Consider the following 20,995-nt stretch of genomic DNA (forward strand, 5'->3'; position numbering starts at 1 on the left):
CATTCTGCTTGAGCCTTCAGCTTTAAAGGCATGTTGGGGCCAGGAAGTCCCAGTCTGGTTTGTGAAATCCAATATCCTCTATGTACCTGCACTTACAGCTATTATTGTGATGCTCCAAAGGAAGGTCTAGGGAGCTTGCCTGGTTTCACAGACTCCCTTTAAAATCGGGGGCATTGAAATTCTATTGCGTCGGGTGTTTTAAGAATATGTATATCAGCCTTGCCTCATCTGTTACCCACGCGTCGTAAAACGAAAGCCAAAACCCGCAGATCATATTTTTTTTATTTTTTTTTATTCACCACCTGTTTGGCCGATGGATCTTGTCAGCCTTTCCTATTGCGAAAGTTTCTTTATATCATCCTGTATCATACCAGCCTTTACCACAGCAACGTTTTGTGGAGTCACTTGCTAAACAATCAATTGTCAAACCTTCACAGGAAAGGAGTTAATAGCAACAGGAAATGCCACCATCCAAAAGTTTCATTTAAGCAAAATGCCTCCTAATGAAATTTCACAAGTTATTTTAAATAGATCATGGGCTGCATGTCAAAGGCTAGGCTATTACTCAAACATATTTCCACAGATGACTTTCATTCTTTTAACTTCACTAAGTGTTTTGGAATACCCATGGTATATTGTCCAAATGTATACCATTCCAGAAACCATTCACCTGCTGAAACCACAAGTGTGAAAAATCTACAAAGTGTCCCAAATGTCATACCAACCACGAAGGAGCCTGAATAAAAAGAAATGAGGCCATGGTGCTACATGCAAGATGGAGGTCAGATTCTCTCTGTAAAGACTGCCAGATAATTTTGACACGGGAAAGGAACTGAGAATGGAAGTTGGCTCCGAGGGTCCACTGCATCTTTACCTCAACTTAAAAAACAGAAAATATTCAAACAGCTCTTAACATTTGATTGAAGGGTTTGTCAAACCTGCCAATACAGTCTGCAAACTTAGACATGATGAAGAAACTACACGCAGCAATATTCAAGTAAAACCACAGTAGTGGCGATTCCAGCACAGCACACCGACCCATCCTGACCAAGTCTACTGCACTCTCTACAGACAACAGTAATTTTACCATTCTAAAAATGCTTAATGAGAAGGTCAGACTCCCAACACCCTGCCATGAGATGCCAGTTGAACAACTCTGATTCGGAGGAAAGCACAGATGGGCATATGCAGCTACCACACTCCATGCCGCAGAGGAAACTACTTTGTCCTTTCAGTTTTACTCTGAATCTGTCAATGTAAGACTGGGACGCTCTTCACTCAAATGCTCAACAGTAATGTGAGGGTAGCGGCTCTGAAAACATCAGGAGCCAAAGAGTCGGGCAAAATGCAAAGAATAAATTAAGTGGTCACTAGCACATGAACCTTTGAAACGCACTTAATTTTGTGTTTTTCCTTCTCCTGTCAGCCTTCTCTCATTAATACAATAACCCTGCCTCTCGGTGCCCCTGCACGCCATGCTTCCCTGTGAAGCTAAGCAAGGTGCATCAGTCAACACAGCTCTAATACACTTACAGAGAAAGAGACTGCCAGGGCACAAATGGCTCTGCAGGGTTTTGCTTAAAAGAGCTCGACCAAGAAAAGAAAAGCTGTTTGGGTTGCAAACTGGAAGAAAGCTATTTAAAGACATTTCGAGTGCAAGACGAAGCAAAGTAGGAGCTTCACAGATCACAAGCCTTTTCACCTACTATAAAAGTGGTCCGAAAATTCAACTCATTCAAAGATTTGAACAGTCAGAGCAGAGTGCCAAGATGCATTCCAGGCAATATCGGAATGAGCATTACTGGGAATAATGCAATTTTCAAGGGGTGGGGGAACATCATACAATATAGCTCCATAAATACGATACGCACATGAGGAAAGCTCATCTTCGTTATCACCAAAGTTTTGGAAACGCCTGCATATTGATCTGCAGACCGATATTTTAAGATATTATGTAACCAGATGTGTCGACAAAGAATATGAACCCACAGGCCCTGTGAAAAGTGTATCAGATGCTTTAAGTTGCAGAATCGTGCGACACTCATGTGGCAGTACGCAACAAGATTGCCATAGTTACAGCCTTGCAAGAAATAACTCATCTGCATTCAACGTCCATCATAATACAAAACCCAGAAAACATTACTTGTGCATGCTTTGAGAAGTGTGCTTCTCCACAAAGAACAGCTACCACACCATGATTTCAACATAATGCTGGCAAATGTTGCAGGAGACTGTTTCACCTGTGCTTACCAATTCTCTCCCCCTCCCCCCCATTTCAGCAGATACTACACAATGCCAGCAGGTCCTCTGAGAATCTAATCCAGAAACAAAATGCCCTGCATATCAGAATATTCAAGATATCACCATCATATACTAGTCAGGAGTTTTGTAAGAATTTCTCCTCTGTGTGGCACATACCTCTTAGCATAGAAACTGAGCTAATACCACCAAATCCAGATGTGCAGTTTCGCAAGACGGCACCTCATCTAAAATTATTTTCCACATCAAAAAATACCCCAAGACCCGCAGGATAACATTTCACTTGTGCTTAGCAGTCTACATATCGAGACTCCAGGTAGCAGACATCACCGCATTCGCTCTCAGAGAGCAGTTGAGGAACAGCCTCTAACACCCAACACATTGCTACTATTAGCCGACACCCCGCCATTGGGGGGCTGCTTGTAATGAAGGAAAGTTCCCAACACCCAGAAGAAACAGACTTGAGAATCTGCCACGGAAGGGGCCAGCAGCTTGTTGTTCTGATGCTTTCTTCAGATTCATCTCGGGAAACTCTTTTGGCTCCACATTGAAATGTAGTCTGCATTGGGGGAAGCATGTTTGGGATGAGTGGGAACACAAACAACCTCTTAGTTCAGAATGTAACACTCCTGCACAGCAGTTCACTTCGATAAGAGTTGTCAAGTTCCCCACAACATAAATAAAATCATCAGCGACCAAATTGCTAAAGTCAAAATGGTTTAGTCTCTTCCCCACTTTCGGGGGCCCAGTGATTCCCCCAGCAGGGGAATTAGAAACAAATAGGAACCAATGTGGCTCCCTCTGTCCCAGTTCTGTTTGGATCATTGGCATCTTCTCATCTCCATGGTTTTTTAAGGCATCTTTGGCAACAAAGTAAACACAGTAGCAGGTCTCCCATTAGGCCTCCGATGTAGCTTGGGGCTTGAGTTCTGCCTTTTCCATGGCAGTGCCATAAGGCAGGGAGCGTTTGAAGAAGCCAACCTACAGGAAAACAAAAGAAAAAACATTAGATACAACAAGAATCGCTAACGACTTTACCCTCAAAATTAATTCCTTTTGAAGGGCAAAAGAACAAAAGGTTCTGGAACAAACGAAAATATTATAAGGGGGGTAGGGGTTCGCAGGAGGTCCGTGGGTGTGAGCGCGTGTGCATTTACAGTCACACACTATGCTGGGCTGCGGGCCTGAGGAACTTCGGTAGGGGGAGGGCCAGAGCTCCCGGGCCAGTATTCAGTGCCGGAACATGTCTGCAGGACTGAGGTTTTCGGCAGGCTAGCGGGGGGTGGTGCAGGGGGGTTGTGATGAGTGCTGTGGAGGGGCTTGAGGGAGAGGAGGGTGCAATAAACAATGAGGGGGCCATAGGGTCCCTGGAGAATGGTTTTGTTCCTGCCTTGTGGGCTTGGGGCCAGAAAGATGAGACTGTGCAAGTCGGGCAGGTGGCAGAGAAGGGAGCAGGTGGGGAGATTAACACAGGAGGGGTGGGGGACTTCGGTCTGCAATAGCCAGGGCTAACCTGGTGAGGAGCGACAGTGAGGGGGAGGAGCTTGGGAAAGGAGATTTGGAAAGGAGACCTAGATATTTTTGGTCTCTCTGATGATGTTGAGCAGCCCTACAAGGTGGATGGAAAGGGAGAAGGAGTCAGGGGCAGTGTCTGATGGGCACCCAGGTGGGTGGGTGCAAGGGGGGAGAGAGGAAGAGGTTGGCAAGTCTGGGTACTCATCGTGGGGGCAGCATTTTCAGGTGCCAGGAGCTGGGTGCAAGGTGAGTCAGAGGGGGAATGGGCACGTAGCAACCCTTATTTTGGACCCTTAAGTTGCAGAGACGAACCGTGAGACATACTTGGGAGAATCTGGTGTCACTTGTGTACCCAAGGTGAAGAGATGGCATGGTCCAGCGCGGCTGGCCTGATGGTGTTGTGGGATGATGGCAGCATCAGCACAAGTTGTAGGTTCGGTGGAGCCACCCCTATGGTCGGCGACAGTGGAACTAGTGTTGCCCCTTGGAAGAAGGCTGAACCCCACCTCCAGGGTGTCTTGTCAGGACAGGTCAGGGAGCAGGCGGTCTGCGGTGCCTCGAGATCAGAGTGCAACTGGACAGCGAGTTTCCACGCGGAAGCTGATCCTGCGGCCAGGTAAGCATGAGGCAGCACCAAAAGGGCCTAATATGGTCACAAAGAGGGCGGGGTCAATGAAGCTGAAGGACAGACATAAGGCTGCGGATGGGTACGTATGTGAGGTGATAAGGGCATTGGGACAGATGAGGCAGGGACAGCCTAGAAAGTCGGGGGGGGGGGGGGGGAAGGGCAGAGGGTCTGGAGATAGGTGCAGATCCTGAAGCCAGTGAAGGACTACACTGTGCCAAAAAAAAAAAAAGAACTGGATAAGGGAATTGCGGGCCCTTTTGATGCCTGGCCGCTGGAGAGACTGTTTGCCAATTGTGGTGGTCCCGATGAAGGATAAGGAGCATTTTCGGCTGATCAAGCATCTGTCCTGACTGGAGGGCCGGGCCATCCAGAGGATCTGTAAAGGGTGTCTTACTGTTCCTTGGATGTGGCTTTGGACTTGGTGAATAAGGCAAGTCGGGGAGATTATGAAAAAGTGTGAAAGTCAGCTTTCAGGATGTTGCCCCTTCATCCTCGGCATTTTGAGCTGTTGGTTATACAGTTCAGGAGAGTGTGGTACCTGGATAAGGCGCTTGCCATGGGCTGTTCAATACAGGGATGTGGAATTCCTATCGCCCGACGCCCAGGACATCTTGTTTGGGGTCAAGGGCAACAAGTTTTTATGTTTACTTTGTCCTTGGGACAAGTAGGCCCAACCCTCTGCAGCACAAACCCTTTGGCTGCCTGTTTACAAAGAGTGGAACTCTCTGCAGTTGAGGTAATGTGTTTCCAAAAGATAATGCTGTTCGAACTTGTATTTATGGTTCATTATTTGAAAGTCTTCATTATTAAGGTGAGTGCTGTAAATAAATGTTTTAAGGTCACACTTCACTACTGACGTTGGTTCCAGTAAAAAAAAAAAAAAAAGTGTATACACATATTTGAAAAGTTTAGGCTATGAGGCTAAATATAATGCTCCCAGAATGCTTTCTGATTAGATGCAAATGAAGTGTCATTTAGTAAAATGTGTTGATGCATGCTAGTATTTCCCAAAAATATTTCTAATGGAAAATCAGTGTAACCATTTTCAACACGATTATGGGAAGCATAAAAATAAACAAACACTGACAAAGCCAACTGATCCAACTTATTTTTATAAGTCTTTTAGTTTCATCAATGCGTGTCTTGTTTTGACATGGCTTTTGTAACACTTTATTGTTGTGGGAGCTACCAGGCCCTCAACATTGTAACAAACACTGGCAAAAACCACCCAAAAAGTTTTTGAACTCTAAAAGCACACGTTGCCACCAGTGGCATAACAAAGGCCCCGCAGCCACCCTCCAGGGGGCCCCTTTAGCACAGCACCTGCCCTGAGTGAGTCTGGAGAGGGGTCTCCTCCATGTTCTTTGCAAAGGGGCACACTCCAGTTTCGTTACGTCACTGATTGCCACTGTAGTTCCTGACACTGAACAAAACTACTTTGTGTGCCAATATGTTCCTTGTGGAAGAGCAGAATGCGATCACTCACAGTAAAGCCAGCCGAAAGAGAGAGAAATAGAAGTTTAATAAAAACAAAATGTCTTTGTTAACACCAGACCTAATTAGGGACCAAGACCCACATGTAGGTAGCTTTTTGCATGTCGCAAACAGCGACTTTCGGTGTTTGCGATGTGCAAAAAGCACATTGAGATGCACAAACCCAGTTTTGCGATTCGGTAACCTGGTTACCGAATCGCAAAACTGGTTTGCGACTCGCAATCGGGTGTTCCCTTCCTAATTGCGACTCGCAGTGCAATGTAGGATTGTTTTGTGACCGCGAACGAGGGCGCAAACCAATCGCAGTTTGCACCCATTTCAAATGGGTGCTAACACTTTCGCAAAAGGGAAGGGGTCCCCATGGGACCCCTTCCCCATTGTGAATGTCACTGTAAACATTTTTTCAGAGCAGGCAGTGGTCCTGTGGACCACTGCCTGCTCTGAAAAAATGAAACTAAAACGTTTCATTTTTCGTTTTTGTAATGCATCTTGTTTTCCTTTAAGGAAAACTGGCTGCATTACAAACAAAAAAAAAAAAAACTGCTTTATTGAAAAGCAGTCACAGACATGGTGGTCTGCTGTCTCCAGCAGGCCACCATCCCTGTGAGGGCCGCCATTCGCAAGGGGGGGGGGGGGGGGGGGGGGGAGGGGTCGCAAATTGCAACCCACCTCATGATTATTCATGAGGTGGGCATTTGCGAAGCCCTTGCGAATCACAGATGGTGTCAGGGACACCATCCTACATTCGGATTTGTGAAATTGCAAGTCGCTCTGACTCGCAATTTGCGGGTCGCAAATCTGAACCTACCTACATGTGGCCCCAAATTCTTAAAGTCACAAAAGTGCACCCATGGTATATGTCGTACCCCTATAAAATATTTGTGAACTGTATTTTAGCATGGGTAAATACGATGTGTAGATTTGCTCATGTGAAAATCTATTGAGCATTTGCAAGTTCATTTTCCCTCCAGCCACTTTCTTCCCAACCCTGGAAGAAGTTCTAATTCTGCCATTGTCAGGAGTAAATGTCCAACCTTTCTTATTATGGGAAAATATTAGAGAGAAGCTGGTGAAAATCTTTAAAACATGCAGGTTAGTAGGTTTGCAGACTCAAAGGCATTCCAGCCCTGGAACTATTGCTTACTGCGTCCTCCAGCCCCAGTATGCAGATCTGCAGAAAGGTGGCAAAATAAGGAAATTGCTACAGTAGGGATTGAAACAGCAAGTATTCAAGTCCTACTATGGTAGTAGCTCTGGCATAATCAGAGAGGCTATTATCAGAGCTCTTCCATAATGAGATTGCTGCCATAATTTGTCGCCACACTACATGGCACCAAAGGGACAAGTAGATCTTTTTACAGGACAAGTAGATTTGAGAAGCAACTTGTCCCCTGGACAAGTAGATATTTTAATAAATTCCACACCCCTGCAATACAATGTGCCTTATTGAAAAATTCAGTTCCTTTTTTAAATTGCTGTTCAGGTTTGTGACTGGTTTTGATTCAGTGACTCACAACTTGGATGATTTCTTCTTTGTGGAGATTCATGGTTTTGCGAACTGCCAGCAGATGCTTGCAAGTTTCAGAGACTTTATGGCGGATGTGGGGGTGTCCTTGGCAGAAGAAAAGATAGGGAAAAAAAAGGATGCTGCAATTATTGGATTCTTTGGCCATTTCTACAAGGCGGGCATACGGTCAGGTATGGAGAGAGTTTTTGGCATCAGGGGCCCAGAGGAGGCGCTGGGATAGTGAAGTTGGGAGAAGGCAAGAGGATGTGGCAATTTTTTTCATGAAAATGGTGGAGAAGGGCTGGTCTAAGGTGAAACTCGCTGTTAAACTTTCTGCTATTGCCTTCATGGAGATGCTGTTGTGGGGCTATAGGCCCTCAGTGGGTAAACTGTGTATTCGACTGTTGGAGGGTTGGGCGAGGGAGGCTGGTAATAGGGGGTCAGAAGCAGAGGCCACTGCATTGGCGGGCTTTCTGCAGAGTAATCGATGCCCTGCTGGCTATATGCTCTGACGTGGGAGAGGTTGTGTTGATTTTATGTCTGATGGGTTGCATGTTTTTGGGGCTTTCAGGGTGTCACCTGCTTGGACAAAAAAGGGTGGTGGGGCTATGCTGGACAGAGATTCTGCCAGGGAAAGGCACATACAAGTCAGCATTCACAAATCCAAGGTGGATCAGAAGGGAACAGGAGCTACAATGTGGCTGCGGCCACATCCGCGCAGACAGTATAGTCCGATTTTCGGTCTTGCCAATTGATGTAAAGAACAGAGGGCAAGCAGGGCATAGTTTGAGCATGATGGCAGATCACCAGTGTCTGGCTTTCAGCTTTTGCAAGTGCGGAATAATGCTATGTGGCTAGCAGTGCTGCCGGCAGTGTATGACATTCTTTTAGAATAAGGGTGGTGGCTGAGGTGGGGTTGTCTGGTTGTGATGTGGAGCAGATCAAGCACTTTGGGTGACAGTCATCTGACTGTTACAAGGTGTATGTGCGAACTGCAAAGTGTTGATGAGTCCTTTCTCCTGTTTAACAGTTTTTTTTTTTCTTTTAGGGTTCGCCCCGGGTCTGGAGAATTCGGGGAGGAGTGTCAGAATTGTGGGACATTCCTTTGTCAAATGGGCAGAACAGCAGACAAACAAGAGGAGTTCTGGGTCACAGCTTGGTTTTTCTCAACAGAGTTGGTCTCCTGGTCAGGAAAAGGGGGTATGATGTGGGAGGAATTGCGCCTCTGTTTGAAGCGCTTGAAGGGCTGCGGGGACTTCCTGGATGTGTGGTCATTCACTTGGATGAAAATGTTCTGGTTCAGAGGAAAGGATTGGCACTTTTTAAGGCCATGAAGGCAGATATGGCAGAGATAAAGAGATGTTGGCATGAACCCTTATTCTTTGGATGGAGATGATTCTTCAACACAGCCATTGACAAAGCATGGAGAACAGGGAGCTGAGAAAGTTTTGCAGGGAGGGGAGGATAGGGAGAGCGGTTCATCCAGATCTTAAATTTGAGGTGGTGCATTTTTTTCAGGGGTCAATGGCATGCATTTGTCCGACATGAGGATGGATCTATTCCTTTTGCTGTTGAGAGGTGGTAGGAGACTCGCTGGGTGTGAGGTTGTGGCCAAAAGGTTGAGGGGGAGTCGAGCAGCAGCAGGGGTGAGGCAGAAAATCTCTGAGCTTTTATGAGAGGCATGGAAGGAGAGCTTTTCAGCCTTTCAAGCAGTTTGTATTGTTGTTGGGGGGAGGGGAGGGAGAGAATAAAAAACGGTAAATAGGGGAGAGTTAATTATCTAGCGGATGTTGGAAGTCAAAGGCTGAGTTTGAAGAAGCAAAGTTGGTTTGGTTAAGTTCCTAACGTGAAGTACTGTGCAGGAGAAGATGGGCAAGTGTTGGGGGTACATTTATGGGAGAGGGTAGGAGAAGCAGTAGATGTACTGCCTGGATAGCGAGGTTTAGTTTTGTAAGGTGTCTGGTCCAGGGTTTTGGTTAATGTTTTTGATGTGCACCTGCTTCAATACAGATGTCTTTTGCACACTACGAAGTTGTAAGTACAATTGTGTGACCTCTAGCCCAATGTGTGACAGCAAGGGCCATTTGAAAGGGTGGGGTGCACTTTTTAAGGCACGATTGAAAAGAAGGGACAGTAGAGATGGTGGAAAAGGAGGCTGTACACATCTCTTAACAGACCAGACCAGTAGAGGCTGTAAAGTAGGCGAAGGCTGTCCAGCCTCAACTTGTACAGTGAGATTGACACCGGAGAAGGGTGAAACATTTGTGTCACAAATGACCTTAACAGCCTGCGTGGAAGTATGAGGATAACGTTAGTTATATAACATTATTTAATAGCCAGACTGTTGGCAGGGGTGAGTGTTCCCCTCACACATCACATTAGAACAGAAAGGACAGGTGAGATTGATGGGTTCTGTAGTTAGAGGTCTCACTGAATTATCACAGCCCATTGACTAGGAGGGACTGTGGAAAAAGGCAAGGTTGTCCAGTCATATCTTCTATGGTAACAGCAGGACTGCGGAGAAGTGTGAACTTCCCATGTTACACAGTGAAGAGAAACAGGGACTGTGGTCTGATCCCGTCACACATCAAAATTTAATAACAGACTAATGTGTGTAAGGATTTTTTTTTCTGTCACACCACATATTAGAATGGCAGTGGGTGCGGAGAGATTTGGGGTTATCTGGTGCCTTAATATTTCAGGGTTCCCTTTGGAGAAGGCTGGATCATCGGGTCACAAGTAAAAGCTTCTCATGATAGCACTCTCGAAGGATAAAGTCAAAAGAGGCCGAATCATCTAATCTGGATGGAAATGCTGCCATCTAGTGGTACGATGAAGACCTTTTTTCATTAAAAAGGAATGTGACTATCTAACCTCAAACAAGTGCAATGTGAAACATAATGCTCCATTAGGATTTACAGAATATATCTCGGTGAACAAGGGTCCCAAACTCTAGGTCTTCAGGAGCCAAACATACTGGTATTTCTATGATTCTGAAGGCTATTACCTTTATGAAGTCGGAGTACCATGTTCAGTAGGATCACTGTGTTGCGATTAAATGCAGTGTCATTTTTAGGTTGAGCATAGCAGTCCGCAAGCGCTGCCCTTCCGACGTGTTGGTATGTATCTGGGCTTTTAACAACGTTCACACCCATCACTACCACTTGTTCGTGGGCTTGCCGTTCAAAAATGCTTTGATACCATTGGTAAATAGTTTACGTTTGTCCCTCCTTGGGGAGGTTTTGCAATCGCCTTGGCCATCGCCCGCTACATGGCTAATTGCATGTTTGCCAATAAGTTTGACTACGAGCGAACCTATTTTTCCTTTTGTGTGTCTCTTCATGCTGATGCTCATGGCGACCGTGGTGCTATGAATCGGTTCACTTAAGTGAAACGGTTTTACTTTTCATTTTCAATTTACGTGGCAAGAAAAGTCAGGTTAGAATTTACAACGCTAATAGCTCTAACTCGAGCAAATATGAGACCCATTACATTGCAAATGCTTGTTCTATGGTTACATTTATCATTAGTCTGAGAGGAAATTGGTGGAAAGGCATAAGCAAATAACACTAACAAGTCTATCAACAGTGCATAGCCGTGTGGTAAGTGGTACCTGGACTCGAAGCTTTGGTATTTTACATTACTGTGTGCTTTCAAAAGTTCCACATGTGGTGGTCCTCAAGGTTAGAAACATGTTTCTACTACCTTTTGGCTTAACTCCGACTTCTGTAAGACACCACCTTGCCTGCTCCTCGGTTTTCTTCTACTGGCAGGTGTATCACTGGTAAAAACATCCTTTTGGAATCCCCACCCCCAAAAGTCCTGTGCTAGCATGGAAATCACATGTGATTGTGTCCCCTTGCTTGTTTAGATAGAACATCATGATAGTATGGTCTATTTGGATTTGTATTGCTTTCTCTGAAATTTGCATGTGAAATGTATTCAGTGCTACAAAATTACCTTAATTACCAAACAATGTATGTGTTTTTATTGCCTTTTACAACCCCAGATCTTCTGGTTTTCTGTGTATACCCCCCACCCTGTGTGGTATGCATACATAGAGACAGTCACTGAAGGGATTTATAGTTCCCTGCGTAATTTCTTTTTGACGTACACTAGATCTTCCCAATCCAGTGGACTGTGACCATTGACTTAGCAACTAGCCTCAAATGGGTCCCATATGTAGTGTGGCAAAGGGAATTAAGAGAATGATTAAAGCCATCAAGCCTAGCATTTTCATCACAGTCCGGGGCTGTGACTTCTGGTAAAGGTGACATGCTCCATTAATGCCGCAACAGTTTTGGCTCAGGAAGGATTTGGTGTTATTCAAGTCTACCTTCTTACTAAGGTCTTTTCGACACACGACAAGGCGAGAATTTCTCCAGGTTTACTGAGAACCCAAACGTCTACATTGTTTTCATTACCTGGTCTATGCTGCTCTGGAAAAGTTTGAGTGAGCTTCTCTTTACTAGCAGGTTGTATAGGTAGAAGCACACATATATTCCTGCATTTACAAGCATGCAGCAACATTTCATTAATACCCTTGGGTGCTGAATTTGCCCCAACATTAAGTCTTTAAACTGGTAAGGAGAGTTCCCCATCACAAATCTAGGATTCGTCTAGTGGTTGTTGTTCACTGAGAAACAGAAATGTGCAGCTTTCAGATTGATGGCTGCCATTTAGTCTCTCTTCTGAAGCATGGAGATGACGTCCTGTAGAGTAGTCTTCTTGAATATGTGTCCTGACAGATCTGTTTGGAAAACTGAAGTGCATGATTGATTTTAAGGTCAAATTTTGTTTGTGGATGGGGAAGACAATGGAGTAAATTGTAAAGGTGATTCTGTTCCCCTCTTAACTTCTACTGCCCTCTTCTCTGGAAGGTCTAGCACTTCATATTGCAAGAGCTTTAGTTCTGTTTGACAAGCTCTCTTTCTTTCCTCTATTACAGACAGATCATAATCCTTGTACAACTTTTCCTTCACTTCCTAATGTGGCTCAAGGTTCACTGGGGTTTAAAATTCTGGGGGGAGTTCCACCCCTGGTCTCTTCTTCATAGCTTCTGAGGGCATATTGCACACACTGAAAGAGTTTTGTTCTGCGACAAGGACACTATTTAGGCTTCATCCATTCTTTGGCATTGGTAGATCCTTCCCATTTTGTTAATTTTTTTCCTTCTGCCGATCCTGATCCCCTTTTAAAGTCACGATGGAAAACAAAGATATATTTGTCCTCACTGGTGTCTTGGGGCCAGATGTAGCAAAAATAGATTTTGCGAATCGGAAATTGCGAGTCGGTCAGACACCTTCTGCGAATCTCAAGGGGGTCGCAAAGACCTACCTCATTAATATTAAGGAGGTGGGTCGCATTTTGCGACCCCATTGAGATTCCCTGCACTCAAAGGGATGGTGGCCTGCTGGAGGCAGCTGACCTTCATGCCTGTGACTGCTTTTTCAATAAAGCAGTTTTTTTTTTTTGTATTGCAGCCCGTTTTCCTTAAAGGAAAACGAGTTGCAATACAAAAAAATAATGAAACCATTTGGTTTCGTTTTTCCAGAGTAGGCAGTGGTCCATTGGACCACTGCCTGCTCTGAAAAAACATTAATAACGACATTCACAAAGGGGAAGGGGTCCCATAGGGACCCCTTCCCTTTTGTGAATGGGTTACCACCAGTGTGACACTGGTGGTAACTGCGAATTGCTTTGCGACCAAGTTCGTGGTCACAAAGCAATTCTGCATCGCGGTGCGAGTCGCAAATAGGAAGGGAACACCCCTTCCTATTTGCGAGTCGCATTCCCATTATGTGCATCGCGATGCGCGTTTTGCATGGCGCAAACTGCGATTTTCGCAGTTTGCGCCATGCAAAACGCGTTCTACATCTGGCCCTTGATTCCCACTCAGGAGGATCTTTGAAATCTTATCAACTTTTGAGTATTTCGAAGTTGAGGGTGTCTTGGAGTCTTAAAGGCCCACATTTTCAGCCTGGACCAACTGTGACCATGTTGCATGGAGGATGTATGCTTCTTCATCTTCATCACATTTTGTATGATTCGCCTAATCATCTCCCAGACATCTATTACAATAAGCTTGGAAGGGCAAAGAAAGTATTTTAGCTGACACTGGTACGATTTTGTGTGCCAGAGATCTCCAATTCAAGTGATCATATGGCTTGCGCTATTGTGGTTTAAGACCGGGCGCTCTCTCTCTCACCTCTGTGCCTTGACGGCATGCGTTTCTGGAAGCTCTGCAGGGAGGTGTGCAACAAAAGCTTGCCTAATTACTAGACCCGTCACTCATATGAATGAGAAGTCCCTCCATCATTTGAACAGGTATGTTGCAATTTCTTTGTAGGCATAACCCAAAAAAGTGCAGTTCGCCCAAAGGATAAAGACTCATCTGAGTTTCAGCGAATCACAGGCAGCATATAACAAAATGTTTCTTACCTGTAAGAGTAGTTTTGCAGATTGAAGTATTTGCTGGATGCACATGTTGTGCATTATTCTGCCATCTAGTGGTTGGGTTCAGAATTCACCAGTATGCTAAAAAGTACTTTTTAGGGGTGAGCGCAAAGCGCTCCGTCCCCTGTTGTAATCTCTCTTTGGGCTTCTAACCACCCCCATGTCACATCAGTCACTTTCATTGGTTCGTGGGCTTGCCTTTTAAAATCTGCTTGCTTTCATTAGTGAAAGGCACCCATACATCATGCCTTTTTTGGTGTTTAGCCCTCAAGTGCATCGACCAACTACTGAAAACATACAAGGCTCAATGTTTTCCGTCTGGTTTCAGGACTACTTTTTCCCTTTATTTTGCAGGGCAATCTCACTGGGCAGTAGTCAAGTGCTTTGCATGACATCGATCCCGTTACGTAGGTAATTGCACTTTTGCCGGTTACATAGATAATTGAACTTTTGCCTGTAGGTTTCACAGCAAAGCAAACTTCATTTCCCTTTGTGTGTCTGCTTTGTGCTGATGGCGGCAATCAGCTCGCTTATGTGAAACTTTTACTTTTCAGTTTATATGGCAAGAAAAGTCTGGTTAGGAGTTTACAATGCTAATAGCTCTAACTCGAGCAAATGCGAGACCCATTGCGTTGCAAATGCTTGTTTTTTGGGGGGCATTGACGGTCCCACTATTTGGTGTCCCAACCAGCCTCCACTGACGTCATATGCCCTCCCAGAAGCTCCCACCAATGGTAGCCATCTTCATATTCTTTCATTCTTTTTCTAGCTCTCCCATCTTCTAGGGGAGGTGGGTGGGTTGCTTGTGAATCCAGAAAATACTTCAAGCTGCAAAACTACTCCTACAGGTGAGAAACAATTTTGTTTTGCGGCATGAATCTTTTCTGGATTCACATGCTGTGCATCGATTTTGTAGCATTTTTCTAATCTTGTGGTGGCTGGAATGAAGATTGAATTTGTAAATATGTTTTTGTTTTACTACTTTTTGTCCCACTTAAGCTTTCTTGTTCATTTCAATACCTATGCAATAATGTTATGTACACCTGAGCACTGATGACCAAGTAGCTGCCCTGCAAAGGTATATGTGCTATAAAAGCAATCACAGCTCCTTTTTTTCTGTAATGTGCACTTTTGGTTTAGAATGGGAGTGTATTCCTGCAATTGAATGACAGAATTGGAGATCCATTTACAGACTGCACCCTCTGTCACTGGCTTACCCATGCTGTTTGCCAATAACACAAATAACTGCTTTGTCTTCTTACTTGTCTTTTTTTTTTCCATTTTGTACACAATCGCTCTTCTTGTGTCCAGTGTGTGTAGTGCTGTTTCCTCTTAATATTTTGGCTCTTGGAAAAAAACTTGGCATTTGAATTGACTGATTTATGTGGAAGTGTCAAATGACTTTGGGCAAGAATTGTGGATCAATTCTAAGATCTATTCTGTCCTTGTGGATCTGCAAGAATGGCTCTTGGATTATAAGTGCCTGCAGTTCACTCATGCTGTGAAACGATATTATTGCCACCAGAGTGATCATTTTTAGGGAGGCCTGTGTGAAGACTCAAAAGGTTTCCTCATTATTTGTGTTAGTACCATGTTTAAGTTCCATGTAGGGGCTGGTACCCGTCTAGGTAGTGCTATTGTTTTTGCTCCCTCAAGGATTTATTTTTATTTTTTTATTTTTACAGGTGTTCTGAAAAAGATACAATATATGACCTCTTGTGTAGGCCACCTTGCTACTAAATGTATTTTCAATGAAGCATACGTTAGTTTGCAGTCTAGTAGGTGCATGAGATATTGAAGGACTGTTGTATCCTTAGTATTGTCCTGCAAAAGACCCATCCTTTGGCACCACTTTAAGTATGTTCCAATTTAGGCTATGTAACACTTTCTTGTTGCCAGCATTCTTGCTTCTCGGGGAATGGCAATTGTGTTTTCTGGTAAATCTAAGTGGCAAAATTCTATGTCTTCAGGAGCCATTCTGCCAAACAACCTCTGGTTCTGGACGGAGAACTCTTCCCCCTTTTATTGACAGCAGACCTTCTTCTCTTGGTAATCTCTGTATGTTGCCCTGCACCATTTCTATTAGGTCCAAGTACCAAGTTTGTCTTGCCCATTGAAGGGCAATGAGTATTAGCGTCATCTTGGCATATTTGCATTTGTTAAATACTCTGTGTAACAGTGGTATCAGGGGAAAAGCGTAAGCAAATATCCCTGACCAGTTTTTCGAAAGAGCATTCCACAGGGATTGATGGTGTGAATGTCTGTACACAAAGTATTTGCATTTTGTGTTTGCTGGTGTTACAAATAAATCTATTTCTGGTGTTTCCCTTAGTTCAAATAAATTGCTACTTTGATGTGTTGTCAGGGCTCAAAAGCGCTATATAAATACAAATAAAATATCTGGCTGAGTACTGCTTGATTGACTTCCCTCTCGTGGAAGGATGATGCTTGCCTGCTTAGCTTGTCCGTTTCAACATTGTCTGTCCCTGGAAGATGAACTGCTTTTAAGTTTGTCTCTGACTGACCTACTTCCAGATTTCCTGAGCTCATCTTGATAGAACAAAAGATTGTGTTCCTCCCTTGCTTGTTGATATGAAACATTGTTGTGGAGTTGTCTGTATGACTTAATAGAGCTTTTCTCCACAGCTCTTTCTGAAAGGCTTTTAAGGCTAGGTACACTGTTTTTAGCTCCTGGATATTGATGTGTTGGCACACTTTTTGTTCCTTTTATACATCTCTGACTGGGAGTGTGCCCTTATGAGCACCCCAAACCATATGCGAGGCATCTGTAGTAATAGCTAATGATGGTGTTGGTTGTGTAAACAGTCTTCCCGCTAGTAAATGTGATCTGTTTCACCATGCCATCTCCTCTTGTACTTTTTCTGTGACAACCACTAGATCTCAACTCCCAGTCGCTTGTGACCATTGGCTTTGTACCAGTTCTTGAATTGGTCTTGTATTTAGCCTTTAATACGGTATGAGAGGGGTGCATGAGACTTCCTCAATATTTACCTTAGAGTCATCACTCTCAGACTGCCCCTTCTGGTAGAGCAGAGTTTCTTGAAGTGTTGATGCTGTCATCTTCTCGCGAGGATACACCTTTGCCTCTGTTGAGTTGATTCTTGCTCCCAGAATTTTTTTTCCCCGGCAATGGTTTTGGTGATGACTTAAATGTTTATTGAAAACCTCAGGCTGACAAGTGATATAACTTTCTGTATGTCTGTTTGTCATTTGTTTAAAGAGTGTGCTCTTACTAGCTAGTAGGCTAAGTGAGGATATTTGTGTATCCCTTGCCTTCTTAAGTGCACTGTCACTGTGCTACACATTTTATAAACACCCTTGGTGCAAAATGTATCTTGAAGGCAAGCACTTTGAATTGGTACTGTATCTTGTCCACTACAAAACACAAGTATTTGTGATTCATTGGGATGTGTAATTAAGCGTCTTTTAGGTGTATAGTTGCCATGTAATCTCCTTTTTGTAATGTGGTATGACTTCTTGCAGTGTTGTCAGCTTGAATTTTTGGGTCTTTATGAACTTTCTTTATAAACCAGAGGTCCAGTGTAAGACACAGAGTTCCGTCTGGTTTTGGAGTTAGGAAATAGGTTGAGTAATTTCCCTGATTGAGCTTTCTTGGACACCCTTTCTATTGTCCTCTTTTCCAGCAATTCCTCTACTTCTTTGAGTAGACGGGATGTTTCCACTTTTGAGTGGACCACTTTCTTAGGTCGTGTTGCTGGCAGTGCCTTTATAAGTTCTATGCAGTATCCAAATTTGATTATGTTTAATTCCCAATTGTCTGAGATCACCAGCCTCCACTTCTGAAGAATGTCTTTTATTCTGCCTCCCACTGGTGTTCTGTGTGAGAGGGCTTGATGGACTGATTAGTTGCTTGCTGGCAGGGGCTGCTCATAACCTGTGAGGCTGTGCTCTTCCTCATGCATGTCCCTGAAAGAGCTGGCATTTGTGTTTGACACTGCCACCGTTGTGATGGTGTCCGTACTTGGCTTGTGCCTTGAAACCCTTGATATGAAGATGCACTAGTGAAACTTCCTCTTCCTGCTGGCCTCCACACCGGTGTTGGTCCACTCAATAAATTACCTTCGAATTGCAGAGCTACCATTGGTTTTGCATTTTGTCACCTTTTTTCAATTGTTGGAGGGTTTGATCTACTGTGCTACCGAACAGTTGTCCCCTGTTTTGATGATGTTCACCTGAACCTCTGGTTTGAAACCAGACACCTTCAACCATGCAAGGCTTCTTAGTGCTGTTCCAGCCATCATTTGTCAGCCTGCAGTGTCTGCAGCATCTAGTGCAATATGAGGCATGTATGAACAACATTTTGCCTTCTCCTTCCAGGGAAGCTGCTTTTTATGATACTGTTCAGATAAGTGCTTCATTAGCTCTGCCATCCCATCCCAGTGTTGGTATGTGTATCTATTTAGGAGAGCACTGAGTTGCTTATTTTCCATTGAGTTGCCGCACCTCTCTCAAATTTTGTGCCCACCATATCCATCTTTTTACTTTCTTTTTCTGGTGTGGACCAGAAGTAGTTTGGAAGGTTTCCCTTTTCCTGGCTGTAGCTACAATAATATGGTCTGCTAGGAGTGTTCCTCTTATGTACGGAGGATCCTTTGATGAATGTTTGTATTTTTTCCTCTACCCTCAGGGTTACAGCCCTGTATGTTGCAGGCTCCCCAAACGCCTCACTCCTCTGACCCAGAATACTGGGCAGCATTGGTAGGAACTGGTTCCTGGTTTGGGAAGGCAGCAATGTCTCTATGAGGAAACAGGATTGTTTTTTTTTCCTCCTCTAATTGTACTCAAATTTCTCGGCTGCTTTATAATGAGTTGTTCAAACATTGCCATGTCCCCCAGAGGCAACACCCTCTATGGATATGTGTCAATTCCCTTTTCAGGGGAATCTTTTTCAACGTCTTGCCACTGAGTTTCCACATTCTCAGTCCCTTCGAAGTCCTGAAACATGCCCATGCCCCAGTTGTCAGGATCCTCTTCGTTGAAGAATTCTTCATCCTCCTTCTGCTCCTATGGCTCTGGTGTAATTGGTGGTGGAGGGGGGGGGGGGCTAGATCTTCAGCATCTTTCAAAATGTGTTTTTTCGGCATCAAAGACTTATGAGCAATCTGGAATTCCTGAAGGGATGCAACAAAATCCTTTTTTTTTTCCTAGAAAACTACAACCATTTCGGCCACACGTCTTTTTGTTTTGCCTGATTTCGAAGAGAGTTCTTTGCGGTTGAGCATCGTCTATTTTCTTTTCGCTGCCGAGACTTCCTTCAACTGTGATTTGCTCATTGCCTTTTTCGACGTTTCCTAGCTTGTTTTGACATCAAAACCTCACCTTTGATAGTCCTTCAAAACCTCTTGACATCGATCCTATTTCAACGTTGTTGTCTTCTCAGGTGTTCAACTGCCTCAGTGTCCTTGTTGTGGACCCGCCGAGTTCTTTTCTTTGCTTCCCTTCTGTCCACGATTTTTTTCAACACCAAGGCCACTTTATGTTTAAGAATCTGTGTTTTAGACTCTCCTCCTGAATGTTTTTTCAGAAAACTGAGCCATTTTGTCCTTGAGCTGTTGTTCCTTCTTGATGTTGCTGATTCTCATTTCAATGTCAGAGCCTTCCGCTTCTTCTGTGATGTTATTCTCATGGTCACTCAACAACCCCAGGTCTTTAAGTGATGGAGTCAGCTTCTGCTTCTGTTTGTACCTCAGTGTATTCGGTTTGAAATCTGCACAGGCCTTGCATTCTCAGATATGATCTTGACGTCTATGATTGACACTATTCTTCTCAGGTACCTCTTTTCAGTGGTCCTTTTCAGTTTTTGGTCAACAAAACTTTGTCCAAGCTTCTATCTTCGCAGAATGGAGAGCCTTCAGCTATGCTTCCAGACCTAAAGGTGGGAAAAGAGAATCGGAAGATGGCATCCACACATGGAAGCTTCCGGGGCGATCATAGAACATCAGAGGAAGCTGGATGGGACATCAAATGGTGGGACTGTCAACAGCAACAACAAAAAAACAAAACAAAAAGTGGAAGACTGCTAGTATACTGGAGAATTCCGTCGGACCAAACCACTAGATGGCAGATTAATGCACAGCATGTGAATCCAGGAAAGATTCATTCTGCAATACAGCATCATAGCATTTGAGTAATGTCAAGGGTGTTATCGTATTCCATACTTGCTATGCACTCTGCACTATGGATGACCATAGGCTCTTTAGCAGTGGCTTACAACCATTTTCTATGGAGTGCAAGGTGTTTGCACCTACCATGCACATACACTGATACTCAAACAATTGCTAAGTACTTACTTTGTACAGCACATAAATTAGCAACGCCAGAAGCAACAGCCCAAGAAGAATGGCCAGGATTATTATCCAGAGAGGAACCCCATAACTGCTCTCTGGTTTGGCCCAATATATAGTAGTATTGACCTGTGAAAATAAGAGAAGACAATTTGGTTAGTAGACTATACATCCATAATGCACCGCTGTCTGCCATGCGGCCTGGATTCCCCCCTGCACAAAAACAATCCAGCAAGAAATGAAGGCACCCTTGCACCTTGGTGCAAGGGTGCCTGCATTGGTGTTAGGCAGCCTACTGTTCACCAGTACAGGGGGAAAGGACTGGAATGGGCCTTATGCCTTACACACTGTATATTCCTGCCCTTTCCCAGCGATGCAGAGCAGCGCAGCAGGTGACTTGCTGAGCTGCAATGCGCCACTTTCCCACAAATATGGGCCTAAGTAGTTGCATCAGTGACTTCATTTGGCTACATTTTAGATACTTCTTGATCCATTCCTTTACATAAGACTATACTGGGTTACACCATGCTGCAAAGTACTTGCCTGATGTGTGCCTCCCGGGTATTGCCTAGGTAGGATCCGATACGGCATGCCTTGCATCTGGTAGGCTGCGTCACACTGTAGTGAAAATGCCTGGTTCTCTCTCTGGAAAGGAAGCACAGTTTACACTTCTGAAAACTTGAATTGTAGAGGCTCCTGAGAGCTTATGAGAAAAGCGTATTAAATGTGTGCACAAAGTTAAAGAAATCAGAGCTAAAGTAATTCAGATGCATAAAAAAAGAGATAGGAAACAGACTGTATTGGGTCCAC

At 44.2% G+C, this 20,995-nt stretch overlaps 1 protein-coding gene across 2 annotated transcripts in view; it reads right to left on the reverse strand.

The window, feature by feature from the left end:
• Positions 1 to 296: 296 nt before the first annotated feature.
• Positions 297 to 20,995, reverse strand: part of ITGA5 (integrin subunit alpha 5) — a 346,712-nt gene continuing 326,013 nt past the window's right edge. For both annotated transcript variants that reach the window (XM_069231024.1, XM_069231023.1), the window contains 3 exons: positions 20,729 to 20,830; positions 20,192 to 20,314; positions 297 to 3,240 (listed from right to left, as the gene is read on the reverse strand). In XM_069231024.1, the coding sequence (XP_069087125.1) occupies positions 3,157 to 3,240; positions 20,192 to 20,314; positions 20,729 to 20,830 (309 nt within the window). In that variant the 3' untranslated portion in view covers positions 297 to 3,156. The remainder of the gene's footprint in view (positions 3,241 to 20,191; positions 20,315 to 20,728; positions 20,831 to 20,995) is intronic.

The sequence above is a fragment of the Pleurodeles waltl genome, chromosome 4_2, assembly GCF_031143425.1.
Source record: "Pleurodeles waltl isolate 20211129_DDA chromosome 4_2, aPleWal1.hap1.20221129, whole genome shotgun sequence".
Classification (NCBI taxonomy): domain Eukaryota; kingdom Metazoa; phylum Chordata; class Amphibia; order Caudata; family Salamandridae; genus Pleurodeles; species Pleurodeles waltl.